The sequence below is a fragment of the Gallus gallus genome, chromosome 8 (genome assembly GCF_016699485.2).
Source record: "Gallus gallus isolate bGalGal1 chromosome 8, bGalGal1.mat.broiler.GRCg7b, whole genome shotgun sequence".
NCBI classification, from domain to species: Eukaryota; Metazoa; Chordata; class Aves; order Galliformes; family Phasianidae; genus Gallus; species Gallus gallus.
Window position 1 is genome coordinate 14,029,063 of NC_052539.1, and position 21,785 is coordinate 14,050,847.

General features: G+C 37.3%; 3 protein-coding genes across 3 annotated transcripts; all 3 read right to left on the reverse strand.

The window, feature by feature from the left end:
* On the reverse strand, window positions 1-4,452 carry LOC124417075 (bromodomain testis-specific protein-like). The gene is made up of 4 exons (XM_046898230.1): window positions 3,838-4,452; window positions 3,313-3,461; window positions 792-954; window positions 1-69 (listed from the first exon to the last, which is right to left on the reverse strand). Exons 1-4 carry the CDS (start codon window positions 3,934-3,936, stop codon window positions 1-3), a joined length of 480 nt encoding a protein of 159 aa, XP_046754186.1. The 5' UTR covers window positions 3,937-4,452.
* Window positions 4,453-5,203: 751 nt separating this feature from the next.
* Window positions 5,204-7,645, reverse strand: BRDT (bromodomain testis associated). The gene is made up of 2 exons (XM_040705075.1): window positions 6,602-7,645; window positions 5,204-5,567 (listed from the first exon to the last, which is right to left on the reverse strand). The coding sequence occupies exons 1-2, from the start codon at window positions 6,710-6,712 to the stop codon at window positions 5,400-5,402; spliced, it is 279 nt and encodes a 92-aa protein (XP_040561009.1). The 5' UTR covers window positions 6,713-7,645; the 3' UTR covers window positions 5,204-5,399.
* A 931-nt stretch (window positions 7,646-8,576) lies between these two features.
* On the reverse strand, window positions 8,577-21,316 carry LOC121111441 (bromodomain testis-specific protein-like). The gene is made up of 13 exons (XM_040705299.2): window positions 21,179-21,316; window positions 18,585-18,807; window positions 17,610-17,747; window positions 16,786-16,912; window positions 15,394-15,566; window positions 13,974-14,345; window positions 13,238-13,366; window positions 12,860-13,048; window positions 11,395-11,576; window positions 11,029-11,321; window positions 10,820-10,933; window positions 9,643-9,774; window positions 8,577-8,754 (listed from the first exon to the last, which is right to left on the reverse strand). The coding sequence occupies exons 2-13, from the start codon at window positions 18,774-18,776 to the stop codon at window positions 8,678-8,680; spliced, it is 2,118 nt and encodes a 705-aa protein (XP_040561233.2). The 5' UTR covers window positions 18,777-18,807; window positions 21,179-21,316; the 3' UTR covers window positions 8,577-8,677.
* Window positions 21,317-21,785: the final 469 nt, after the last annotated feature.

Genomic DNA, 21,785 nt, shown 5'->3' on the forward strand with positions numbered 1-21,785 from the left:
TCATTCAAGGTTTTCTTCAAAAGTTGCCATAATATCACTCTGCAAATTCATATCAATTGTACAAGCCATCTGCAAGAAAGCAAATCAGTGTATTTCTCAGAGCAATCAGGCAGTAATGAATACTATGTGGGACAAATAGAAAGATTTAATAAAAACCTACAAAGCTTCTTCCTGAAGAAATGTACGCTTCCTCTGTTTTTACACATTTACCTATGCATATTGTTCAAGTCCTTTCTGAGAAGTGCTGAGCAGGATGAAAGCTTCAGGAGACCTCATCTGGATCTATTATGGTCTTAGTCAAACTGCATAATACTGTACATTGAACTGTTTTAGAAACGTTTAACCTAAAAAATAGTAGCAATTAAAGAGCGCTCATCATCTATACCAATAAGACCAGTAAGTTATTTTTGAAAAGGCTCCATGTTGGTATTTCAGAGTAGTACAGTATGACTAGCACTTTGTTGGCATGTTGTGTGTTAGCATGTTGAAGAGGAAAGGCAGCTTGCAAAGACTTGAGGTTTGACTTTTTAAAGGGGAATCTCTGCGTTCTTAATAATTTGATTTTGTTATGCAATTATTGTAACATTATATGAGTAATATGAGCACCTTTTTTTGTTATGCCACTTAAAGATTTATTTAATAATCCTATTTTATTTTCTGGTCTAACTTCAAATTGCAGAGTTCTATTGTTTTTGGTTGTTCAGGTCCTTATTTTGAAGGACCTGAATTTTCTTTTCTCAGTTATGTACTAGAATTGAAACAAAATCAACCAAAAAGAGTCAGCAACTTACTGCTTCTCTCCTTCTGCGTTCTTGTTCCATTTTTCTAGCCAAGTTACGGTCCTGAACAAGAGGGTGTTGCTGAGCTTCTGGCAATTGTTTGCTCATATCTTCTTCTTTTCGGGGCTTACAGTCTCTCATTGCCATGGCATCCAATCCCGTGCCTTTGTGGACCCTTTAGAGAATGGAGAAGGAATGAGTATAGGCTTGAAATCTTCTCTTTTCTTTTGTAACAAGGCTGTGCAACTCAACAGAATTCTGCAGATAAATCAGTACTTAGCACATAAAATGTTGTTCCATTTTACGAGTTAATTCATAATAATTTCTCTTCGCAAGAAATACAGTGCACGCTATTTTTATGTGGTAGTAAGATAAGGTTGCTTGTGTTCTATTTCCAATCTATATGCACACAGGGTTTGTATGCGTGCTACACAAAACTTTTACTGAAGTCCTATTCTTTCACACCTGATTAACTGTTAATTTGGATATTCTGCTTCCAAATTCATCCTTTTAAATTATATGAGTTCAATTTCACTAACTTCAGACAAGCATCTCTGATGTCACTCAACAGATACCTCTCTTTCACTAAAAATGATGCAGAAGTTAACCAGATAAAAGTTTGCATACACCAGTAAATATGAATCACCGTAAACTTACAAGGAAGTATTTATAGAAGATATAAAAGAGTGCAAAGAGGGACTGTCATATTATTTAAGAAAAAGAAGATCCGGTAACTCCAGCAACTAACTGGAACTGACACTGCTTATACTGCATGCCAGTGGGGAAGGAAAGCACTGCTGAATGAGATGGATGCTTTTGCAGCTGTTAGATGTAGGCTGCACCATTATTTATACCAAGTTCTGCTAAAGCAGTAGTGCTCAAACAAGGTTCTTCCGGGAGAGGAAGAACTTTAAGCAAGATCCAGCATTACTTGCCTGTATTGCAGGATTCCAGATTGACCATTCTGAATGTGAAATAAAGTTTCTAAAACTAGAAGTCTTCTCAGTATAAACCAAGGATACTGCTAGGGAGGAAATTCAGGGCCTCAAAGTCTTACAGCTGCTCAGGAGGTCACGGGGCCTGTCACCCAAGGCAGACTATTATGTAGTTTATGGGCATGAGCTACACTCTCAGTTTCCTCCTCACGGAAACTAGTAGCTGAAAGGTGCCATGACTGCTCATTATACTTTCAGAAAAAGGAGTGTTGCTTATTCTCTAGTTTTTGAAATAACATACTCTAAACAAGTGAGCAATTATAAGGCAGCAAATGATAGGCAGCAGCAGGCACTTTTTAGGCACTATCTCCAACATGGGGGCAAACAGACAAGAAAAGAAAATCAGAAGTGTTGAAGAGGGAACTACTATAGAAAACTACAGAAATCTACCACACAGCTATTTGAGATATTTCTACAAGACAGTAGTTAATAGGCAGCCACTTATCCCACTGAACTGAATAATAGACCTCAGGCTTGGATACACGTGGGCACTCACTTAAGCAGAAGTTGCAAATAGCTAATCATAAATACTACACAAGTAGTAGCCTATTGAATGCTTCTTTAGGCAACCAAAGAATTTTACTATCTGAAGTAGTTCACGCTGGCACTACTTTAGCTACATTAACACCAACTTCTTGAAGACTAGATTATCCTACTTGTCCCTTTGGATATCAATAAGATAGAGATTTTTCTGACTATAGATACAGAAAAGTAATATATTGAGTGCCGGTATGAATTCTGGTCATGACCAGAGGAACTGAGTGCTCCAACAAAAAAGTAAAAACAAACAAACAAAAAAAAACAAAACATGCAATTGAAAAAAAAAAAGGCAAAAGAGAAAAAAGAACATTAAGTGTTTGCTGAAATAATACTGATTTGTGAGGAAAAAAAAACACTTTGTGTATTTAGGATGGACAGTTGTGCTCAGAGTGGTACAACATTCCCTCGCCCAAATACTACAGGTAGGTATCTGACTCATGGCAGTTGCCTAATCTGAACCACTTGCTCCTCAATAGCCAAGCAACTCAGCATCAAATTTCTAGACAGAAAATAATGCATGCTATAAGCCTTTATTAATTCAAAAGCTGCTGATTTTCTTACCTTTTTGACTATGCAGGTAATACATCAACATACAACTATAGAGGTTTTAGCTAATCATTATTAAATTGCAGAACTGTTTTAGTGAATTCATTTTCTTCTAGGATATTCTGAGCACAATTACGGAACATCATGCCAGAGCTTCACTGCAATTACTGTCACAAGCCATTGTCTTCAACAGTAACAGTGCCTGCTCTAACCGTATTTATAAAACAACTTTAAATAATGATATTATTAGTTTATTAAGCATTAATTCTTCAACACTTTTGTATCATTACTCACAGTGTGAGACACTTATTGCATTGCCTAAGCAGTCCAAGGCTAATTTTTCTTAAATTCAGCCCACAAAATTATTCAACTATCCAGATGACAGACCATACACATAGATTGAACACATAAGCAAAAAATAGATCAGTGTTTAAGCATATGTTGTTACAAACCTCTCTTTTTCCTGTGCTTGCCCAGCTGCCTTCTGTAAGGCTACTTTCCTGAAATGCTTGAAGCTCTCAGCAGATGACTTTATTGGCGCTGGAAGCGTCATCATTTTGCACAAGCTTACCCAGGAATCTATGTTCTTAATTCCTGCGGCCTAAAATTATTTAAAAGAAAAAGGAAAAAAAAAAAAAAAAAAAAAGGGAAAACATGGAAGATGCAACAATACAGCTACTAAAGATGATTTTTTTCCCCCTTCAATTACCCATTTTCTACTTCCTACATTAGCACAATGCTGCTTTCAGGGAACTTAGTGTAGACAACCTACCACAAAAAATTCCTTACTTTTCTAAGAATATTTGAGCAAACAAAGCAATCCAAGCAGACTTCAGTACATTTTCTCATCAATGTTGAAATTCTCTAGCAAAGTAGTTTAATAACCAGTAACATTTGCAGCTCTTCTTATGCAGTCCCTTCTGTTCACTTCTCCAATTTTAATTCCAGAAAACATGAATTCACAAGTCCGCACCTACCCTTTCTGGAAAACTCTGGGATTTTGTCTCTAGAGTCTTTGTACCATTAGGTGTATTACAACGACCTGATGGAAGAATAAAAATTGTTTTTTTATTCATGTTGAGTTTGTGGATTTTTTTTTTTACCTTAAATTAAAATAATTGTTTAGTCAATCTAGAAGATGACTTAATTCACACTACTGAATGTTTTAAATTATGTGGTGCAAAATGACAAAAACACTCCCAAATACTGGTAATGCTTCCTAATATTCAAGCTGAACTGGACCACTTTTCTACAGGTTGGGGCAGTTCAATTCAACTACACGCATTCTTTTTTCTCCTCAAGTTTTCTACAGAAGTTAATAATGGAAAGCCTTTTATTTAACACTAAGAACAGCTGGAGCACAGCATCGCAGGAACACTCAAACACCATTACAGAAGGGGTCAGATAGCTATTCTCAAAATAAAATGCTGAAGCTCACACATACTCAAAGGCAGTTTAACCACAATATAATTCCTGTATTAAACGTGGGAGCCCCCAACCCCAAAGCTATCTGCACATTCAGAATTGAACGAGGAAGGGGAGATAGTAGGACAAATTAAATGACAAAATCAGAGTCAAAAGTTAAGAAGACTAAAGACTAAGCAGTAGACAATAGTTTTGGCTATGCTTGCATCCCCCTGCTAACCCTATGAGCATTAAGCAGCGAGCTTCATTCATTCCTGCTTGTTTTCCCAACCCTTTAGATGTATAAAAACTATCACAATCCTGGTATTATGTGTGGTACACAGGACAGAAATTTAAATTCCAGAAAGCCAAAAGAATATTGTAAGTGAAGACCATTTGATTCACCTATGACATCTTTAAATTCTTTTCTATTATTTTTTTAAATATAATAGAAGAACTATCCCTTTGTCCAGGGTTAAAGAACTAATCTGTGATAAGACTGTACCTTTTACTTCAATCAGGTTTTTCAGATGCTTGTTCCCACCCTGTTCAATCACATGCAAGGAATAGTGGAGAAGGAACAAAAAACAAGTAATTGTGTCTAGTAACACTCAGGTTTAAGTGAGGGCACACCGTACCTAGCCCAGCAGTCTTGAGTTTGCAATATGCATGAAGCCTGATGCATTCCTCTGTGGAACACAGCTTTCAGGGGACCTGCCTGTTTGTAATCCCATGGAACAAACTTGCAGTTAATTGACATCACTTTACTATCAGATCCTCATCACAAAAACTCAAAATCATGAAGTGCTCTTAGGAAATGAGCTCCTTGGAAGATCAACAGAAAACAGGCTTGAGGGCCGGCAGAATTCTGTGCAGACTGGAGGTTCAGTCAACACTCTCAAGCTTCCTGGAATACTGAATTATCTTCAGCTACCTTTCTGAAGTCAGTATTAAGTCATTTTGCTTTCTATATTTTGCACAGAACAAGAAAGGACCTGTATTTTTTTTTTCCTTAAAAAAAAAAACAACAAACCAAAACCACAGCAAATAACGTACTTTGTCAACTGATTCATGCACAGGTGTTCAACATTTTATTTCTTCAAGACAGATTCATACACATTTAACTTTCTAGCCTTTACATCATGTAGTTCTTATTGTGACAGTACATACTCTGCTCTTGGTTTATAGATTTTGAGTCAGCAGTTCTCTCACTGGCCTTGTGTTGAACTTCATCTAGATCAGTTAGTGTTTTTTCAGCTTTAGTCCCATCAGCATTGTCAACAGGGAAAGTTGCATTGGATACCTAGAAAAGAAATAGAGAAATTAGACTTCAAAACATACTCTGAAATGCTTAACATGTTAATTCTCATTATACAGTAATAGTATTAAAATTTTGGAAGCTCAGAGCAGTAAGTTGGTGTTGCTCTAGCCTCTGTAAAAACTAGAGAACTAGATTCTATTCATGTAATGGTAGGCAAAACAAGTTCTTAATGCAATTAGCATTTAGATTACGAACTGCTCAGAAATTTGAAGTGATGAACTGGTTAGAATGAGTAATTGATATAAGCTCTTTAACCCTTAACATGGTACAGTGCAATAGAAGGTGGACCTTTTGTGAAGCCAGTTGCCCCACGCTCCAGTTTATGGATAGAGAACACCTACCATTACTTTAATTCAGTAATATCTTTTCTCTGTGCAAGATCATGTAGTTGCCATTGAACACCAGAAGTTAGCACACAAAACCAAATCTTATAAAGCCTACTGCTCGCTGCTACCTTAGGCGTTAGATGTGAGAAGGAAAGGGTAAATTGTGGCCTTTCTTGCAATACATTCCTGTGCTCCTAGCTCCAGCATACTCTCCAAGAACATGGAGATGGTGTTTAAGTATTTCACAGAAAGAAAAAGCCTCTATATTCTTGTTGAGCTTCTGGAGCTTGATATTTCTAGAGAGCAAGAACATACAGTATAAATTGTTCATGTCTTCTGCACAACTGTAGGTTTATAGGGTGAACTTTTGATGTATATGATGACAAGGACTACCTGAATTTAAACTTCAGGACTCAAAAAGAGAATAAGTGAGTCTTATAGTGCATTATAAAGTTGATACACCTCAGTCAATGCTAAACTCTTCCTTTTTATATTGTGGCCAATGAATTCATGCTCCTATTAAAGGATAAGAATCACATATTTAGTGGGCTTTTCGGTAAATGTTTTATTCTTGACCTAAAGCAGCTTTCTTTACATCAAACTCAAGACTGGAGTGTTACATCAATTTAAAGAAAGAAATATGCTTTAAAATAGTTATTTGAAATGAATGTATTAGAGAGATGTATTTACCTCTGGAACAGCCTCTGTACACTGGTTATCAAAAGGCTGATCTGTCCTTGGAGCAGTCTGAGGCATTTGCTCGACTGAAGTATCATGCAAAGCACATACACCTGCAAGCATACCTGATAAAGAAGGGGTGAATGGTTTCCCAGAACCTACACACTGTAGTTCTGCATCTCACTGTTTAGAGCTGTGGATTTGCCAACTACAATGACATGCAACCTAGCTGCACTGAGACAGTTGCTTGTATTAAGTTTTATTTTATTTTTTTTTCTCCAGATTATCAGCTACCAGCTCAAGCAATCTTTTAGTAAACAACTGAGGAGTGCCTGAATTGAGACCTTCTGATTTAAGGGAAAGAAAACAATAACTTCTTAATCATGCTTCTAAGCAATTTATAGCTGATATGTTTAGATAACTCTGATCAGTTCAGAAGGCTTGTGGTGCTAGTTCAGCTAATAAGTACTTCCTGTGTTAACTTGAGCAATGATGGCAGAAATTTAAGCATTTAACTCCTGCATTGAATTGTTCAGTACTTCCTGTGACCTTAGGTTCATTAAGGAATCATTTTCCATCTTGCCTCCAGTTGCTGGCTCTCTTTATTGAGGGAGGGAGGCACAAACCTCAGTTTTAATAGCGTTCTATCCCAATCTTAGTGCCAGAGTAATCTGAAACTCTATTTTGTCTGACATAGTTTTACTTATACCGTGCTCCTAATAATCCATGCCATACAAGAACCTTTCCTATTACTCAGTCAATAACCTCTGAAACTTCAAGATAAGCTTACTGAGCAGTGTGCACATCAGTTATACTACCTTTCTTCCAGGTTCACTCAAATAGCCATGATTCCTGCTGTAAAGCTGTTACCTGAGGGAGACTTGGCATTTTGTTCTGCTGATTTAAGAGATCTACTCTGTACAGGCTTAAGCTTCTGTAGCACAGTGGGAGACAACAGCTGTGGTTCAGGTGAACCATGGTTTTGCAAGCTACTAGTGATAGATGAGGGCTGTACTTGCAGAACAGCACTGTAGGACATCCTCTGTAAGCACAGTGATGTTCTCTGCAAAGACAAGGCACTAATTAATACTCTCAAAAAAATCTTACTTTTTAATAACTGTTTGATTCTCTCTTGCTCCCTACACAGCATTTATCAGATGCAGTAGTCCTTGTTGTAGTGTGGCGTTCCTGAGAGTTTAGATGACAAAGCCCAGTGGAGTAAAATGCCCTGCCTTGATCTGACAGATACAGAAACCCACCAGATCATCACTTTGTGTTTTGGTCAACTATTAAGCTTCTTGATACTCCAAGAAAATACACTGTGATTTGCAACTTTCTAGGGAAGGGAAAAAAAAAGCCATTGCATAATGCCTTCTCTCAAGTCTTTGACTGTTACTCATCTGCTCCTTCTGCATCTTTTTAAGTTTGCAAAACCAATTGCTATATCAAGCTAAGCAATCCAAGTGAAACAAGTCTGTTGTAAGGAGAAGGCTTTGCTGATCTTGGAAATCTGATGTCTGTATCTGGGGTACTTTTAAGTAAAACTGTGAAAGGCAAAGATAAAACAGGCTGGAATTAACACTCGCTATCTATATGTGTCCTAAAGGCATTAAGTCTTTCTACATGAGGCTTTGTCTTTGGTCTAAATGATACCCTGGCTATGGCAAGCATCCAGAAAATGATTGAGATAATCATTCAATCAACTGAAACATGTAAGAGTGAGGTTATTTGTATAGAGAAAGAAATGAAGTGAGCTTCACACAGTGGTCATTGTCATACTTAAGACTAAAGTGGAAAGGATTTTCAGTGGGTGGCAGAGAAGGAGGGAAGCATTCTCTGTCCTCCTCCCACCTTCATCCAGAGAACTTCCAGTATTCATAATGGGTAAAAACCTCAGGAGTTATTACACTCATCTTCTGTAAAGAAGCAGAAGATGCTTGTAACAAGTAGATTTTACATTACTAAATCAGTCCTACAGAGCAAGTAGTATTCAAGCTATGTTCATTATTCCCTGCTCATCTTGTGTACTTTCCAATACTGTCGCATGTACCAGTTAACTGCTGAGATCAAACGTTATATCCACGACAGTCAGTTTACCTTAGGCTGTTCCAAAGAAGTTAGGCAGTTTTGCCTTATTCCATTCTGTTCTGAGCACGTTTCCATAACTGTAAATTCAGTGAGGTGGGCAGAAAGAGAGGAATGGGGAAAAAAAGAAAGTCATCTGCATATGTAGCATTATTTACGCATACAAGTCATAAGATGGTGTGTACCCAAATAGCCAAACTCCACATGGAAAGGAATGGTCTTATCTTGCAAACTTCAATTTGATGCTTTTACAGAACTTCTCCCAGGTTTAACGCACACAAATCCCTGCAGGATCAAGGTTTCTACTACCCTCAATGATTCCACTGTTTGCTTCTCTGCATTCAAAGGCCAAGTGTGGGATTCATCTAACTTGAGACTGTTGCCTCATATGGATGCCTACCACTCAAATGTGGGGGGAATCTACTCTGTCAGAAGAACAACAAGTGTTCCACATAGAGAAGTGTAATTCCAGCATCATGATGCTACAGCACCACGCTACACCATGAACAAATTTGAGAAAGCTTAAGCACCCTGGCAGAGTTTGACACTTCAGCCAGCATGGTTGGCCATTTTGTCCTTAGGCTTAGGAACAAAACCTTACCCACAAGATAAAGGCTCCTCTGACATTGCAGACCAGACAATGAAAATGAATTCAACTTTCAGAAAGTTAAAAAAAAGAGGCAAAGCAAAAACCCACAGAAGTAAGCTACAGCCTGATAGCCAAGTCTCTGTTAGACACACAGTCTTCTTACTAGCAGATTTTAGTTTCTACTGTTCTTCACTGTTGTTTCATTATTCATTTTCCACTCAGATTTGAGACATTCATTTAATAACAACTAGAATTGAGTCTTCAACATAGAAGAAGCCTGTACGAATGATTCAAGTTCTTGGTAAGCATTTGGAGCAATAGGTACAAATTAAGAAGGCAGATATTCTGCCCAGACAGAAACCAAATTAAGCTTTCTGACCCGATTCAGAGTCACTGCTGTCTGAGGAGCTGGAAGCACTGCTGGTGTTGCTGCCTGAGTCCGAGGAGCTGCTGCCATTGCTGCTTTCACTCAGTCGGCTCGGTCCAATACTGGACTCAGCACTACTTTCAACTGCAGAATAAAAAGGAAGAGTTTGAAACATTGTACAGTAGGTCTCCATATATAAACCTAGGATCTTCTTTATAAGGGCTGCTTTCCCTTATGACTGCTAGTCTTCTACCATTACACTGTCATCTTGCCAGCAGATTCAAGACTTTTATAGAAGAGAGAGATTTACCAGCAGCAAGCTTGCATAAATGAAATAGCCAATTAACTGTAAACACACAACTTACAAGCCTAAACTAGGTTAAGATATATGCTATTTTAAGACACAATTCAAGCACAGTTGCCACCATAATTTTTCCTACTCTTGAGTCTGTTTGTGCTTATTAGTGATGCCAGGCTTGCATACTGAGGCCTTTACTATAGTTAGTTCTCTTTCCCAAACTATGTGTGATCTAGAATGATTTTTTGCCACCTCCCCACCATATGACTGTCATGACACCTGCAGGGTTGGTTTAGGCTTAGTTTACAATACTGTTCAGACAAAAAGCTTTTCCTCCAAGTTGTTTCTCTAATGGAAGCTTGGAAAACAAGAAGCAACGTATATACCTATTTCCTTGGACACACATATTTGCTAAATGCTAGCTTCAGTTCTCTTTTAAATTGGCATTAGGCTTCTTTACAAGATTTTCTAGCCTGCCTTCTCCATCTTCACTCAACATTATGTTAATAACTTAACTGCTTCTTGTAGCTTTTATTTCTAGGATATTTTTAAGCCATACAACCAGATTTCTCGATTTAGCGTTGGCTATCTGCTATAGCCTGACACTTATGGGGCTAGTGAAGTTTGCACCATGTCTTCTACTGCAGAAGTGAAAAATGTTATTTTTACTTTTATTAAAGGATTAGGTTGTAGAAATAAGGAAGATGTTTCATACTTTACAAGTAACTGCCTGTTCCTATGGTGTCACAGCAGCAAATGCAACCTTAAAACCTAGCAAAGGAAGTCTAAGACCTTAAATATTCTGGGGAAAAAGTCTCTATTTACATAATAGCCCACAGGCCAAACTGCCACTTCAAGATTTTTGTTGCAAATAAATGAAATTCACATTACATTTGAAGTTCTCTTTCTTTGGATTTAGCTGACCATTGACATCCAGTAGTCTCTTCTCCAGCTCTTGTTTCCTCTCAGAAAGAAGCTGTTGTTTTGACTTCATTGCTTTTTTGGCTGTGTGTGAGATAGATGTTAACAATGCAGCAAAACAGAAAATATATCTGTAAAATCTGTTTTTTTTTTTTTTTTGAAGCATTTATTCTACATACCATGCTGCTTTCTTGGTCTCTTCCTCAAACAGGTTGCCACGTATTTCTCTAATTCTCTGAGCGTTGAAGCCTTCAAAGTTTCAAAGTCTATTTCTATCTCATCAGGGCTAGAATTCCTCAGTGACGGTTCTCTTGATTGTATTATATGGACTACTTTCCCAAGCTTATCTCCAGGCAGCTTATTTATGCTCAAACTCAACTGCCTTTTTTCATCATAATTCATAGGCTTGGCACCATCATCATCTTCTGACTTATGTGCCAACAAGACCTGCTGGATGGTTTTCTTTGATTGACTGCAAAAAGAAGCTTACTGCAGTAACTGTAGTTTAAAATAATTTTACGCCCACACAAGTCCCCCACACTTACATGTTTGAAGACTGCTTTTTCTTAGACTTCTTGTGTTTTAGATCTTTCTTCTTTTGAATCAGGCTTGCTTTAGCTTTTTCCTTTTTCTCCCCCTTTTCTCTTTTAGCTTTCTCTTTTTTCCTTTTCAATCTAGGTAAGGATGCTCTGGTCAAAGCCTGCAACTGCTGGTGAACAGCTTTAAGCTATCAAAAGAAAAATAAAAAGCTGAGAGTTATGTAGTAGGAATGGTGAACTGGTTCTGTATATAAAATCAGATCTCTGGTATTAGAATGGATATTAATGTTTGCTTTCCAGACAAGACTTGTTTTTCAAACATCTTAGTCTAGTCATAGCCAAGAGGTTTAGAAAACAAGGCTACTTATTTTTATGCAGGCTTGTCTAAGAGCATGTATCTTCCAACAAACTGTAAAAACTAAGTAGCAAAACAAAAATCCACTGTACTATTATCCAGCAGCTTCTCTTTAATTTCAGGCATTTGGGAAGCACAAACTCGTTACGTGATTACTGCACTGAGCTAGCTGAACTGGGCTTGGGCATCTTCAGTCTGCAAACCCAATATATTTTATTCCCAGCTAGCTGTTTTGTATCACATGTTGATATAGCTTTACAGAAAGATTCAAGTTTATTTAAACCTCTTATAGATTAGAAAGAGGAATTAGACTGAGAATATAGTTTTCAACCACACTGAAATACTTAACTGTGGTGAAGGCTGTCTTGTAGAATTTGTAATCTTCAAGCTAATATTCATGAACTCATGTTATATGTCCTCCTCTGGCAAAAAATGAACACTAAGTTGTTCCTTATTTGACTAGCAGAACCAAAGCTTACTCCCTCCCTGGATTATAGATACAGCAGCGTCTTGAATTATTATGTTCAGGCAAAAATTAGAACCATTGCACTGTTAGGCAGTAAAACACAGCCATGCTATTCATGCTGTTGGCATTAGTCGAAATACCTTTGTTTTATTTTATACTAATCTTTCTAACATAGAATTTATTATTTGCTTTTATGTATCTCAAAAGCATATTCCTGACTATGTAAAGGAGCTAACACACCTTGACAGACTGAGCGTAAGAGAGCTTTTCAACTATATAAAAGGAAGCAAATGCCATTTAGAAGCATATGACTCTAAGCTGTGTGTGGAGTACCTGGATGCTGTCATCCATGGTATCATGGCAACAGTCTTATTTTTGTTCAAAAGACATGTCTTATCTAAAAAAAAAATGCCAGGCAAGAGCACTAGACCATATTTCAATAAAAACAGTTTGTATTTGCTGAGGTACTGTACACTTGCAGATTGTTAATATTTAGAAGTACTTCCAAACACAATCAAGTTTAATTTTTCAAAATGCAAGTGACTGCAGAGTCCTGTAAACACTGATTCTTGGTGCTAAGCCTTAGAATAGACAATTGCAAGGGCACTATCAGAGAGATTACAGTCACGATGTTGGCCACTAGTGCTTACCTGCTCCTGAAGCTTTGCAAGGTACACTGTTCTCTCCTTTTCAAAGTCTTCAGATGATTTTTCTTCTGAAGAATCATCACTGCTGCTGTCACTGGAATAAGCTTTTGTAATTTCCCTTGTGTGCTGTGGCAGAAGAACACTTGTAGCTGGTTCATCAGGAATTTTGGCAAAGTGAGTCTCAAAAACATCCTAAAGAATTTTGTTTAGGAACAGCAAATAAACATTTCAGATTTGTCAGAGCACTGTGAAGCTGCTGCATGTTTTCTAGAACTATACATCGTAGGAACTGATCACAGCAGATGGTATATCAGGGCCTAAATGACCATGAAAATCCTCAAGTCTTTTTCTGTCTCAAATCTGACTTAAGTAATAGCTCACCTGAAGTTTTTTTGCCATGGCAACCACTTCATGGTCTGGAGAATTACGTTTGTAGCAATTCATGAACATTAATCTAACATCTGTGGCAAATTCTTGTATATCTCTATATTCAAAATTATCCATTTTTTTCTAGGGGGAAAGAAAGTGAATTAAAGTTAATACCTAAACTTGCAAAGTGCCTCCATAGCTTTGGTTTAAATTGACTAGCCAGCTCAGTCCCAGACAGATCTCCCAGTATTTGTAGACTACAGGCCACCAGTATCCGCCTACAGGAGGTTTCATTTTCACAGGAAAGGTGAAAGGTGTCACAAATATCTGGTGCTTGAGGACTCAGGGCACTACAGCAAGGTTGAAGAGGTTTGGACAGAAGCAGAAGTAGACAGTATAGAACTGCATTTTGTTTTATATAGCACTAGCAACAGCATTGCACAGACTGAAAGGGACTTAATATGCTTTATTGGCAGCCTACTTAAAAGGGTAATTCTCAACACTACTGCTATTAACTTGTTCAAGGTGGATTAGCCAGTATGTACATAGTCACCACAAGGCTCTGAAGAACCTCAGTGAATCGTTGCTTCTTAGTGGGCAGAGCAGCTATATATAGTTCTCTCAAACTATCTCTTTCAGATCAGAAGCAGCTTTCATGACTCTTTTTCAGCTAATGCTATTAAAATCCAGCATCAATACACAAGTTATTTAAGCAAAGGTTATCCTATCCCCTCTAAAACATACTTACTTTAATGGTTCCCAGATCTGTAGGACATTTGGTGATCCCTTTTTTCTCACCAAGTGAGAAGGATACAACATCTGCGGATCTTAAGAAAGGTCGTGCATAAGCTGAATGTTTCTTTGAGAACATTTCCTTAAGAATTTCTTTACAATATTTTAGTTGTTTTGATAACTGAGTCTTTTTAAGAACTCTAGGTGATTTCTGAGAATCTGGTAAGCCCTTCTTCAGAATCTTCTTTGGTATCATACATTCATTTTCACCTTTGCATGCTTTAACAGTTTTTCTTTTGTTACATGTTGCAGAAGATTCACTGCTTGTTGTGAGTATTGATGTAGTAGGAGTTGTAGTGTCAGCCTTCCTTTTCACACCTTTTTTTGTCTAGAGAAATGAAATCTTTAAGTTTAAAAGACATTCATCCAGAATAGTGGGAGGTCAGCTTTGAAGCTTCACAAAAAAAGCATCAAAAATTCTACAAGTATCAAAACCAAAAGAACATAGTATTTCCACAAGTTTAGATTGAGAATCTACAAAACATTACAAGCTAATATCAAGCTTACTCTTAAGTTTAAAGGAAAGAATGGGAAACAGGTTGTGGGTAGCTTGTAGCCCATGGAGAAGACTCAAAACCAGTAGGTTATGAAATACTCATGTGACTCCCATGGAAAGCAGAAAAGTTACTGCAGTTTATGTTAAACTGGCAGAATGATTTATATCTTTACTTTTATTTTTTTTTTAAACCCCAGCTTGTATTTGGTCCAAAGGAGATGCACGTGCTTTGCCATTCACGTTCAGACTCTCTAGTAAAGTGCAAATATACACAGAGTGAACCTAGCACACGTGTCTTGTTGGAAAAGGATAAAGAAAGCTAAGCCAATACAAGCCTGTTCATTTGATCAGAAGCATCAGACATCCACATACGATTCATATCGCAGTTAACAAGTGCTTTTGTGAGCTACAGACACCTTTCCCAGCTAGTTAGCATTTCAACTAATATGCTACTTTTGGAACTCAAGCGCTTAAATTGAAAACGTGAGAACTTTTGGAAATGAACTTAGAAAAAGCTTATTTCAATACTAAAACCTTTATCTAGATCACAAGAAAAGAATTCCTACATCAAGGTTAAACTTGAAGAGGTATAGAAATACACTTCAAGAATGAGCTTCTTAGTTTACTTTGAGGAAAAACAGTCAATTCATATCTATAAAAATAAAAATCTACCAAGCAGTCATCCCAATTTCTGCATACTTTCTAGAAGTAGTAGTAGCCCAGTTATTTAGCAGAGACCTAGAAGGTCTATTAGATCTCTAATTATCCTCTGTCACAATAGAAGTTTTGAAGAGATACTGCAACAAACATGCCTTTTATGGTCTTGCCGTTCATGCCTGGAGCAGTAATTTTAATCTCTTTCATTCTGACAGCAACTTACTTTCGCGATAGGGATGGCAGCTGGCATTAAAGCAGTCAGCTGAGCTGCAGACAAAGGAGGTAGCGTAGCCTTCTGTAGCTCTTGAGTTATCGCTGTAGGCTGCTCACCACTTTCAGCTTGTTTCTGCCTTGTGCTCTGTTTAGATGAAGTCCCACTGTTTGGATGCTGAGTTTCTGGTTATTTTAAAAAAGTTTTAAGTTATGCCTTAAATAGTACAGTCGATATGTTGGACAGTTTTAAACACATCTTCCACACACAAACTATATAAGTAACAAATACACATAAAAGCTTTGATATATAGAGCAATGTTTTTATCCTCTACTCAGCTCCTTTAGTACCTCAGCTAGAGTACTGTGCCAAGCTATGGAAAGTTGGCATCAAGGAAACTGTGGATTAACCTCACAGTGGTGATTTAATAGACAACATACTAAGCCCCCTGTATTGTAAGAAAAAAAATACTTGCAGTGAAAATACTAAATCATTCTGCATACACATGAAATTATAGTCCTTAAAACATTCCAGAATTCATACAAGTTGCACATTTGTATACATAAAGGATATAAGTGGTCTTAAACAGTTTCAACATGAGCAAGACTGAATTATGAGTGTGTCCATAATTGTAATAACTTAAGAACCTGTTCAGTTTCCAACACATTTCTCAAACTTTCTGGGAACTGCTGATATCAGTTCAACAAACAGTCTTCCTATTAAGGCACAACATCTTTTTATTAGAGCAGCACAGCAAATGATATCAGTTCCAGGCCCACTTGGGAGACTACCTTGAAGGCCTCCAAATTCATCCACTGAGATGCATGTACAATTCAAGACACCAAATAGCCCCACTTTTATTAATAAAAATATTTGTCTGACAATGTTAAAAGAAGCATTTTGTTGAAGTGAAACATTTTTCAAGGTAATGAAGCAGGTTACAAGAGCAATTAAGACAACACAGGAGGTCAAAGATGAGTAATGAGTTGAAGCTAATCTCCTGGACCATTTTAATTGGGTTTCCCTATGTAATCTGTAGTACCTACTACATAATTTCCTCATTAGTCTGAGATGTCTTGACCGAATCATCTTTCCTGTGGACAAGAGCACTGTGTTTCACATATAAAGCTATGCGATTACACTACTGATGGTGTTGTCAGTTCTCATATTCCGGTGAGTTCTAATGAAATGTATTTAAGACAAGGAATTAGTATAGAAAGTGCCTTTACATTATTACAGCTGCACTGAATCTGCCAAAGCCTTGCAGTAGTGTTGCTGGTCCAGTATGTTCTGGGAAAGCTGGAGAGCATCCTGACCACTCCTGGGCTGAATTGTGACAAGTTACAAAGGACTCTCTGTTCCCAGCTTCTATTTAATGTTAACAATTCAGCACATAGCTATTACCTTCTGACAGCTTTTCTTTTCTTTTTCCTTTGTCGGGAATCAGTATTTCTTCTGGTGGCATTTGTGCTATTTTCTGCATGAACACTTTTTCTAGTTCTTGGGCCATAAACACAATGTCATCACCTGGCTGCAAAATATAGTTGATAGCATTCAGAGTGCAGGAGAAGCTGTGGTAATAAAGTGCTACTTTTTCAACTAACCATAGTCTATATTGAACAGATAGTAAGAAGTCACCCATACCAGAGAGGCACTAGTCATCCCTATTCCCTATCTAATACAAGTTACTTCCCTACTGAAATAATAGCCCCTTTCCCCACCCTGTCCTATTTGCTCACATAATCACATGCTTCCCGTAGCAAAGGGAAAAGGGAGTAGGGCTGCAATTCCTTTATTCCTTCTTATGGCCTGAAGAAAGCTCAAAGATACTAAGCACAGCCAAAGCACAGGGAAATACTCACACTTCATCTTACATTAGTTTGTCCTAAGCTTAATGGAGGAGAGAAGAATGCCTCAGAGTAACTGACCTTGGACTTGTCTAGCTGTTACAGTGTGCTGTAAGCTGTGCAAAATAAACCTTGAAGTTTTGCCAGCAGAACCTTTGTGCTATGACAACTATGCATCCAGATGTTAACAGCAAGTTAAGCCTCGCCTCTGTCTTCAGTCAAATCTAGCAGCAAAGCCCCCTCCCATTTCAAACAGAACTAGTTTCAAGAAATCTCGAAGATACTGGCAAGTTCTATAGGTAGCTAGAAGTATCCACTTGCTTTAGACTTGTTGGCGTTCATTATAATTGATGACTAATAGGAGGTGTTTGTTTCACTTACCTTGTTATATATGTAGCAGTTCAAGAACATAGTTTTGAAGTCATCAATGCATTCTGCAGATTTTGTGTAGTAATTATGTTCCAGACGCTTTTTAATTGTGCTCAGGTCCATAGGTTTCTTTATAATACTGTAGTAATCCTGTGTTTTTCAAAGAATCACAACAAATCTCTTGAATACTAGGACATGATGATTCTGACACAATTACAAAAATTAGATTGCAAGAGAAAAAACTGCATTATGTTTCATGGAACATTATGTACAATTAGTCTTGGACATAAGAGAACTAAAAACACCTAAGTTGGAAAATAAAGAATTGAAGGAACCATACCATGGTATTAACACATTTCTACTCATTTGCCAGAAGCAATGCCTTCCAGGTAATTTGGAATGCCTGGAATACTGCGTCAATTACTGATGTTTTCATTTGACTGAAAAAGTTGGGGTGATCCAAAGTTGGAGTATAAAGGTATCTAAATTAAGACAACTTGTCACAAGATCTTGTGTTCAGTCCAGAAATGTGTTAATGATTTTGTACATGGCAAAAATCACAGTGCAATACATCAAATTGAATCCAGATTTGCCTATTTATTTTAGATTCAGATCTGCTTTTTCGTCATAAAGTATTTAGAAAGAGGTTGGTAACTTCCCATTTAAAAAAAAGGGAAGAAAAAACATCATTATACCCAGTATTAAGAAACAGTTCAATTAGTGGGGAATTAGAAGAAAGACAACACAGAATACCAACATCAAGAAGCTCTGTAACGCCTATGTAAGTGTCCTTATTCCTTACAGAAATATTGACAGTCTCAGAAAGGAAAGTGAACAAAGATGCAGAACTTAGTATTAACCGGTGAGAGAAAGCATAGTTTTCTTGTCCTTGGAAATGATTAAAATAGTTCTCATGCTAAAGTAGACTTCTAATATTAATTCACAATACTTCATGGGATAATACTCTATTTCTGAAACAGTTCTTACAGGAAGATTCAGTGCTGCTGCATCTACAGGCTGATGAAACGGCCAGGAAAAGTTGTGTCGCCACATGGCTTTCATGACCACTCTCTGTAAGTACTGAAGTTGGTTTGTTTGACACCCACTATTTCTGTTGTTTATATATTCTGGTGGAGGAGGGTTAGTAATAAGAGAACGACGCTGGCTTGGGAGAGACATCTTGTTCCAAGATCTTCATTACACACCTAACCTGAAGGGAGGAAAAGTACTATTCAGTAAATTCATCTAGATCTACTGCTGTTGGTGTATTCATATTTTGTTTGTGAAGCATCAGTGATACAGTCACAGACATACAGATAGGATTTAACAGAGACATACTTGTTTTACAGCATCCAGTTGGATGTGTTGAATTACCATGTTCAGTTCTTTAAGTTATAAATAGTTACATTTGAAAAGGATTCAAAAAGGCTTGCTGAGTTCTGCAAGATTTCCCTGGGAATAAGCATCCTCAGGGATTCATCTATCAAAGTCTAGGAAGACATTCTCTATATCCCCACCTCAACAGATGGAGTCTTACAGAAGAGGTTGACCTAAGAAACAGCTTTACAGTGCACACGTCTCATCTAGCACAAAAAACCTATGCATTACCTTCCTCACGCATCTCTGCCAAACTCACCTCAAAAAAGTCCTGTCACCATCAATAAAATGTTTTAGCTTAAAAGTAAATGTTATAATAGTGAACATCTACGCAAGCCTGAAAAGCAACTGTGTGTTCTACCAGCATGCATTGACTTTATTGTATACAATAGGATTCTGAAAGATTAACTTCCCCACCCTCCATTTTAGGTTATTTTAAAAAAAAAGAAGAAAAAACTGCAATAAGCAGCTATGACAATTATTACCACGTTGAAATAGAATATGAAGGTGCACAAGAAGGACAGAGTGGCTGTGCTTTAGAGTGGATAATACCAGTAGCAGGCTAAGCAAGATCTCCATACAACTACATGATTTCCTATTCCTGTCTTCCCTCATAGTCCATCACTGTGTTCCAGACACTAAGCTAAGAGTCTCATTTCCTTTTTCTGCATTAAGGCCACTACTTGTATTTTAAGATTAGCACCTTGTTTTATCCAGGTAACAGTTGCTTTTTGTGCATTCATTAAATCAAGTATTATTTACTCTACGCACTAGCTATCCCTCTTTCTTCTAAAGCAGCAGCAAAAGCAGAGAGTCTAATCTGATCACTGTAAAAAGTATTTCATGAAAGTTTTAGAAAAAGTCTTAAGTAGCTTAATAAGAAACTGTAATCAGCACACTCCTAGGATACAGTCTTATGTTCCCCTCTTACAATTGTAACAAGATTTGAGACATTACATATCACCTTCTTCCATCTCTGATCTTATTTCTGCATTTAAAAGCAAGCCTTTAACAGCTCTTGAAGCTGAAGACACGTTCTCATTTCTCCCCCATGTGTTCAGTCTCATCATTTACAGAACGCAGATATCTTTCAATTAACAGTATTGGTATTAAAGTAAAAGGAAACCAAAGCATCAGGACTTTGCATATGTAATACATACAATGTCTTGGACCCGTGTGCCAAGCTTTTTTAACCTTAATTTACAGGGTAGAATCTAACTTCTATCTCAACAGAAGAGCCAAGACTGCATTGTCTAAAGGGGAGACAAGGCTTTATACTTGAGTCATCTCTCCCTGTACTCACCCCTCTTCACCTTGGTCACATAATACTCTGATTAAAAGTAAAAATCAAGTTTGCGTTCTAAAGCAAGAGTGTGATAAGATCATAGCCAGCTAGGTAGCTTGATTTCAAACCTCTCTTTCACAACTCTGTGCATTCTTGAGGTGCTGAGGCAGGCCCCATAGTCAGCAATCTCTGAGAAGGCTTGGGTATCCTATAAGACTAATTTGAGGGGTTTTAGCCACTATATACAGTTTAAGAGTAAAAAGCATATAGCTTTTATGTATTATGTCCCTATGGAAATCAGTGCTTTTAGCAAGATACCATATCTTCCAAGAGCCACAGTAAAAGCAAGCCAAGCTTCAAGCTACTACTGAGGTTTCTCTTGTTTGTTTGTTTTATTTATAAAGAAAAGAATATTTGTTATCACTGATAGAGATCCAAGAGAGAGCATTAGCTCACTTACTGGAGAGGAAAAAAGAAAGCTGTTTTCCCTTGCTTTAGTTCAATATTATATCTATTGAAGTAGAACACATATCATCCTAGTTAGAAGCAGCAGCTCAGATAAGCGTTAGCATCCTTCCTACTGAATAATAACATTCCCCAAGGCCTTTTTAACAGCTTTTTGGTTAGCTAATAGTAAGTTGTCTCATCAAAAATTACTATAAACAAGCATTGAAGAAAATCTCTTACTTTAACATACTACAGCCACCTAGAACTAAGCGTAGCCTCCTTACTCTAAGCAGCAATATTTTCTTTCAGAAAGACAACAGTCCCCTCACATCTACTCATAGAGCACCATTTCATTAGAATTAGAGTCACAAAAATCACTGACTTACAGCTTCTATGATAATCAGCCTATCTTATCTCAGATAACTCAAAGCTGGATCACTACCCTTAGAGCAGCCTAGACGTCATTTTTTACCTCAGTTTTAGGAAAAGCCAGAACTTAGTGCCTCTCCAGCAAAGGGAAGAAGAAAGGACAGAAAAGTCTTTATAATCTACTCAATCCTCTGGCTTACTCACCAGCACAGCTGCACTCCTGTAACCCTACCTAAAACCTAGTCTGTAATCAATTCTAATTGGGAAGTTATTCATATTAAATGAGAACAGCTGTTAAGGGCTAAGACACCGGTTGGTTTTTTATACCACACCTATTCACTTACTAGTTGATCAATAAAATAAAGTGGAAGGATATAAAAATATGAATGGTTCTACTTAAACTAGTTGTGGTTTGCAGGCTGAAGTTTAAAGATAACATGTTTTATCAGTTATTCTGAATCACACAAAGTTATGGTATAAGAAGGATGCAGAAACATCATACCTGCTTAAGCACTCCATAGTTTTCCCACCTTCCTATGCTATCCTGATTCCTTACTGAATTTTAAAAGCAAATATGTTCAATAAATGTTTCTATGGCAAACAGCGAGATGGGAAAGGTACTGTTATAAATTCTAATAATGGCAAAAGAAAAGAGAAGCTGCTCTCTCTTGAATGTACTTTGTTGTTTTACTTAGATTTTTCTCTTTATT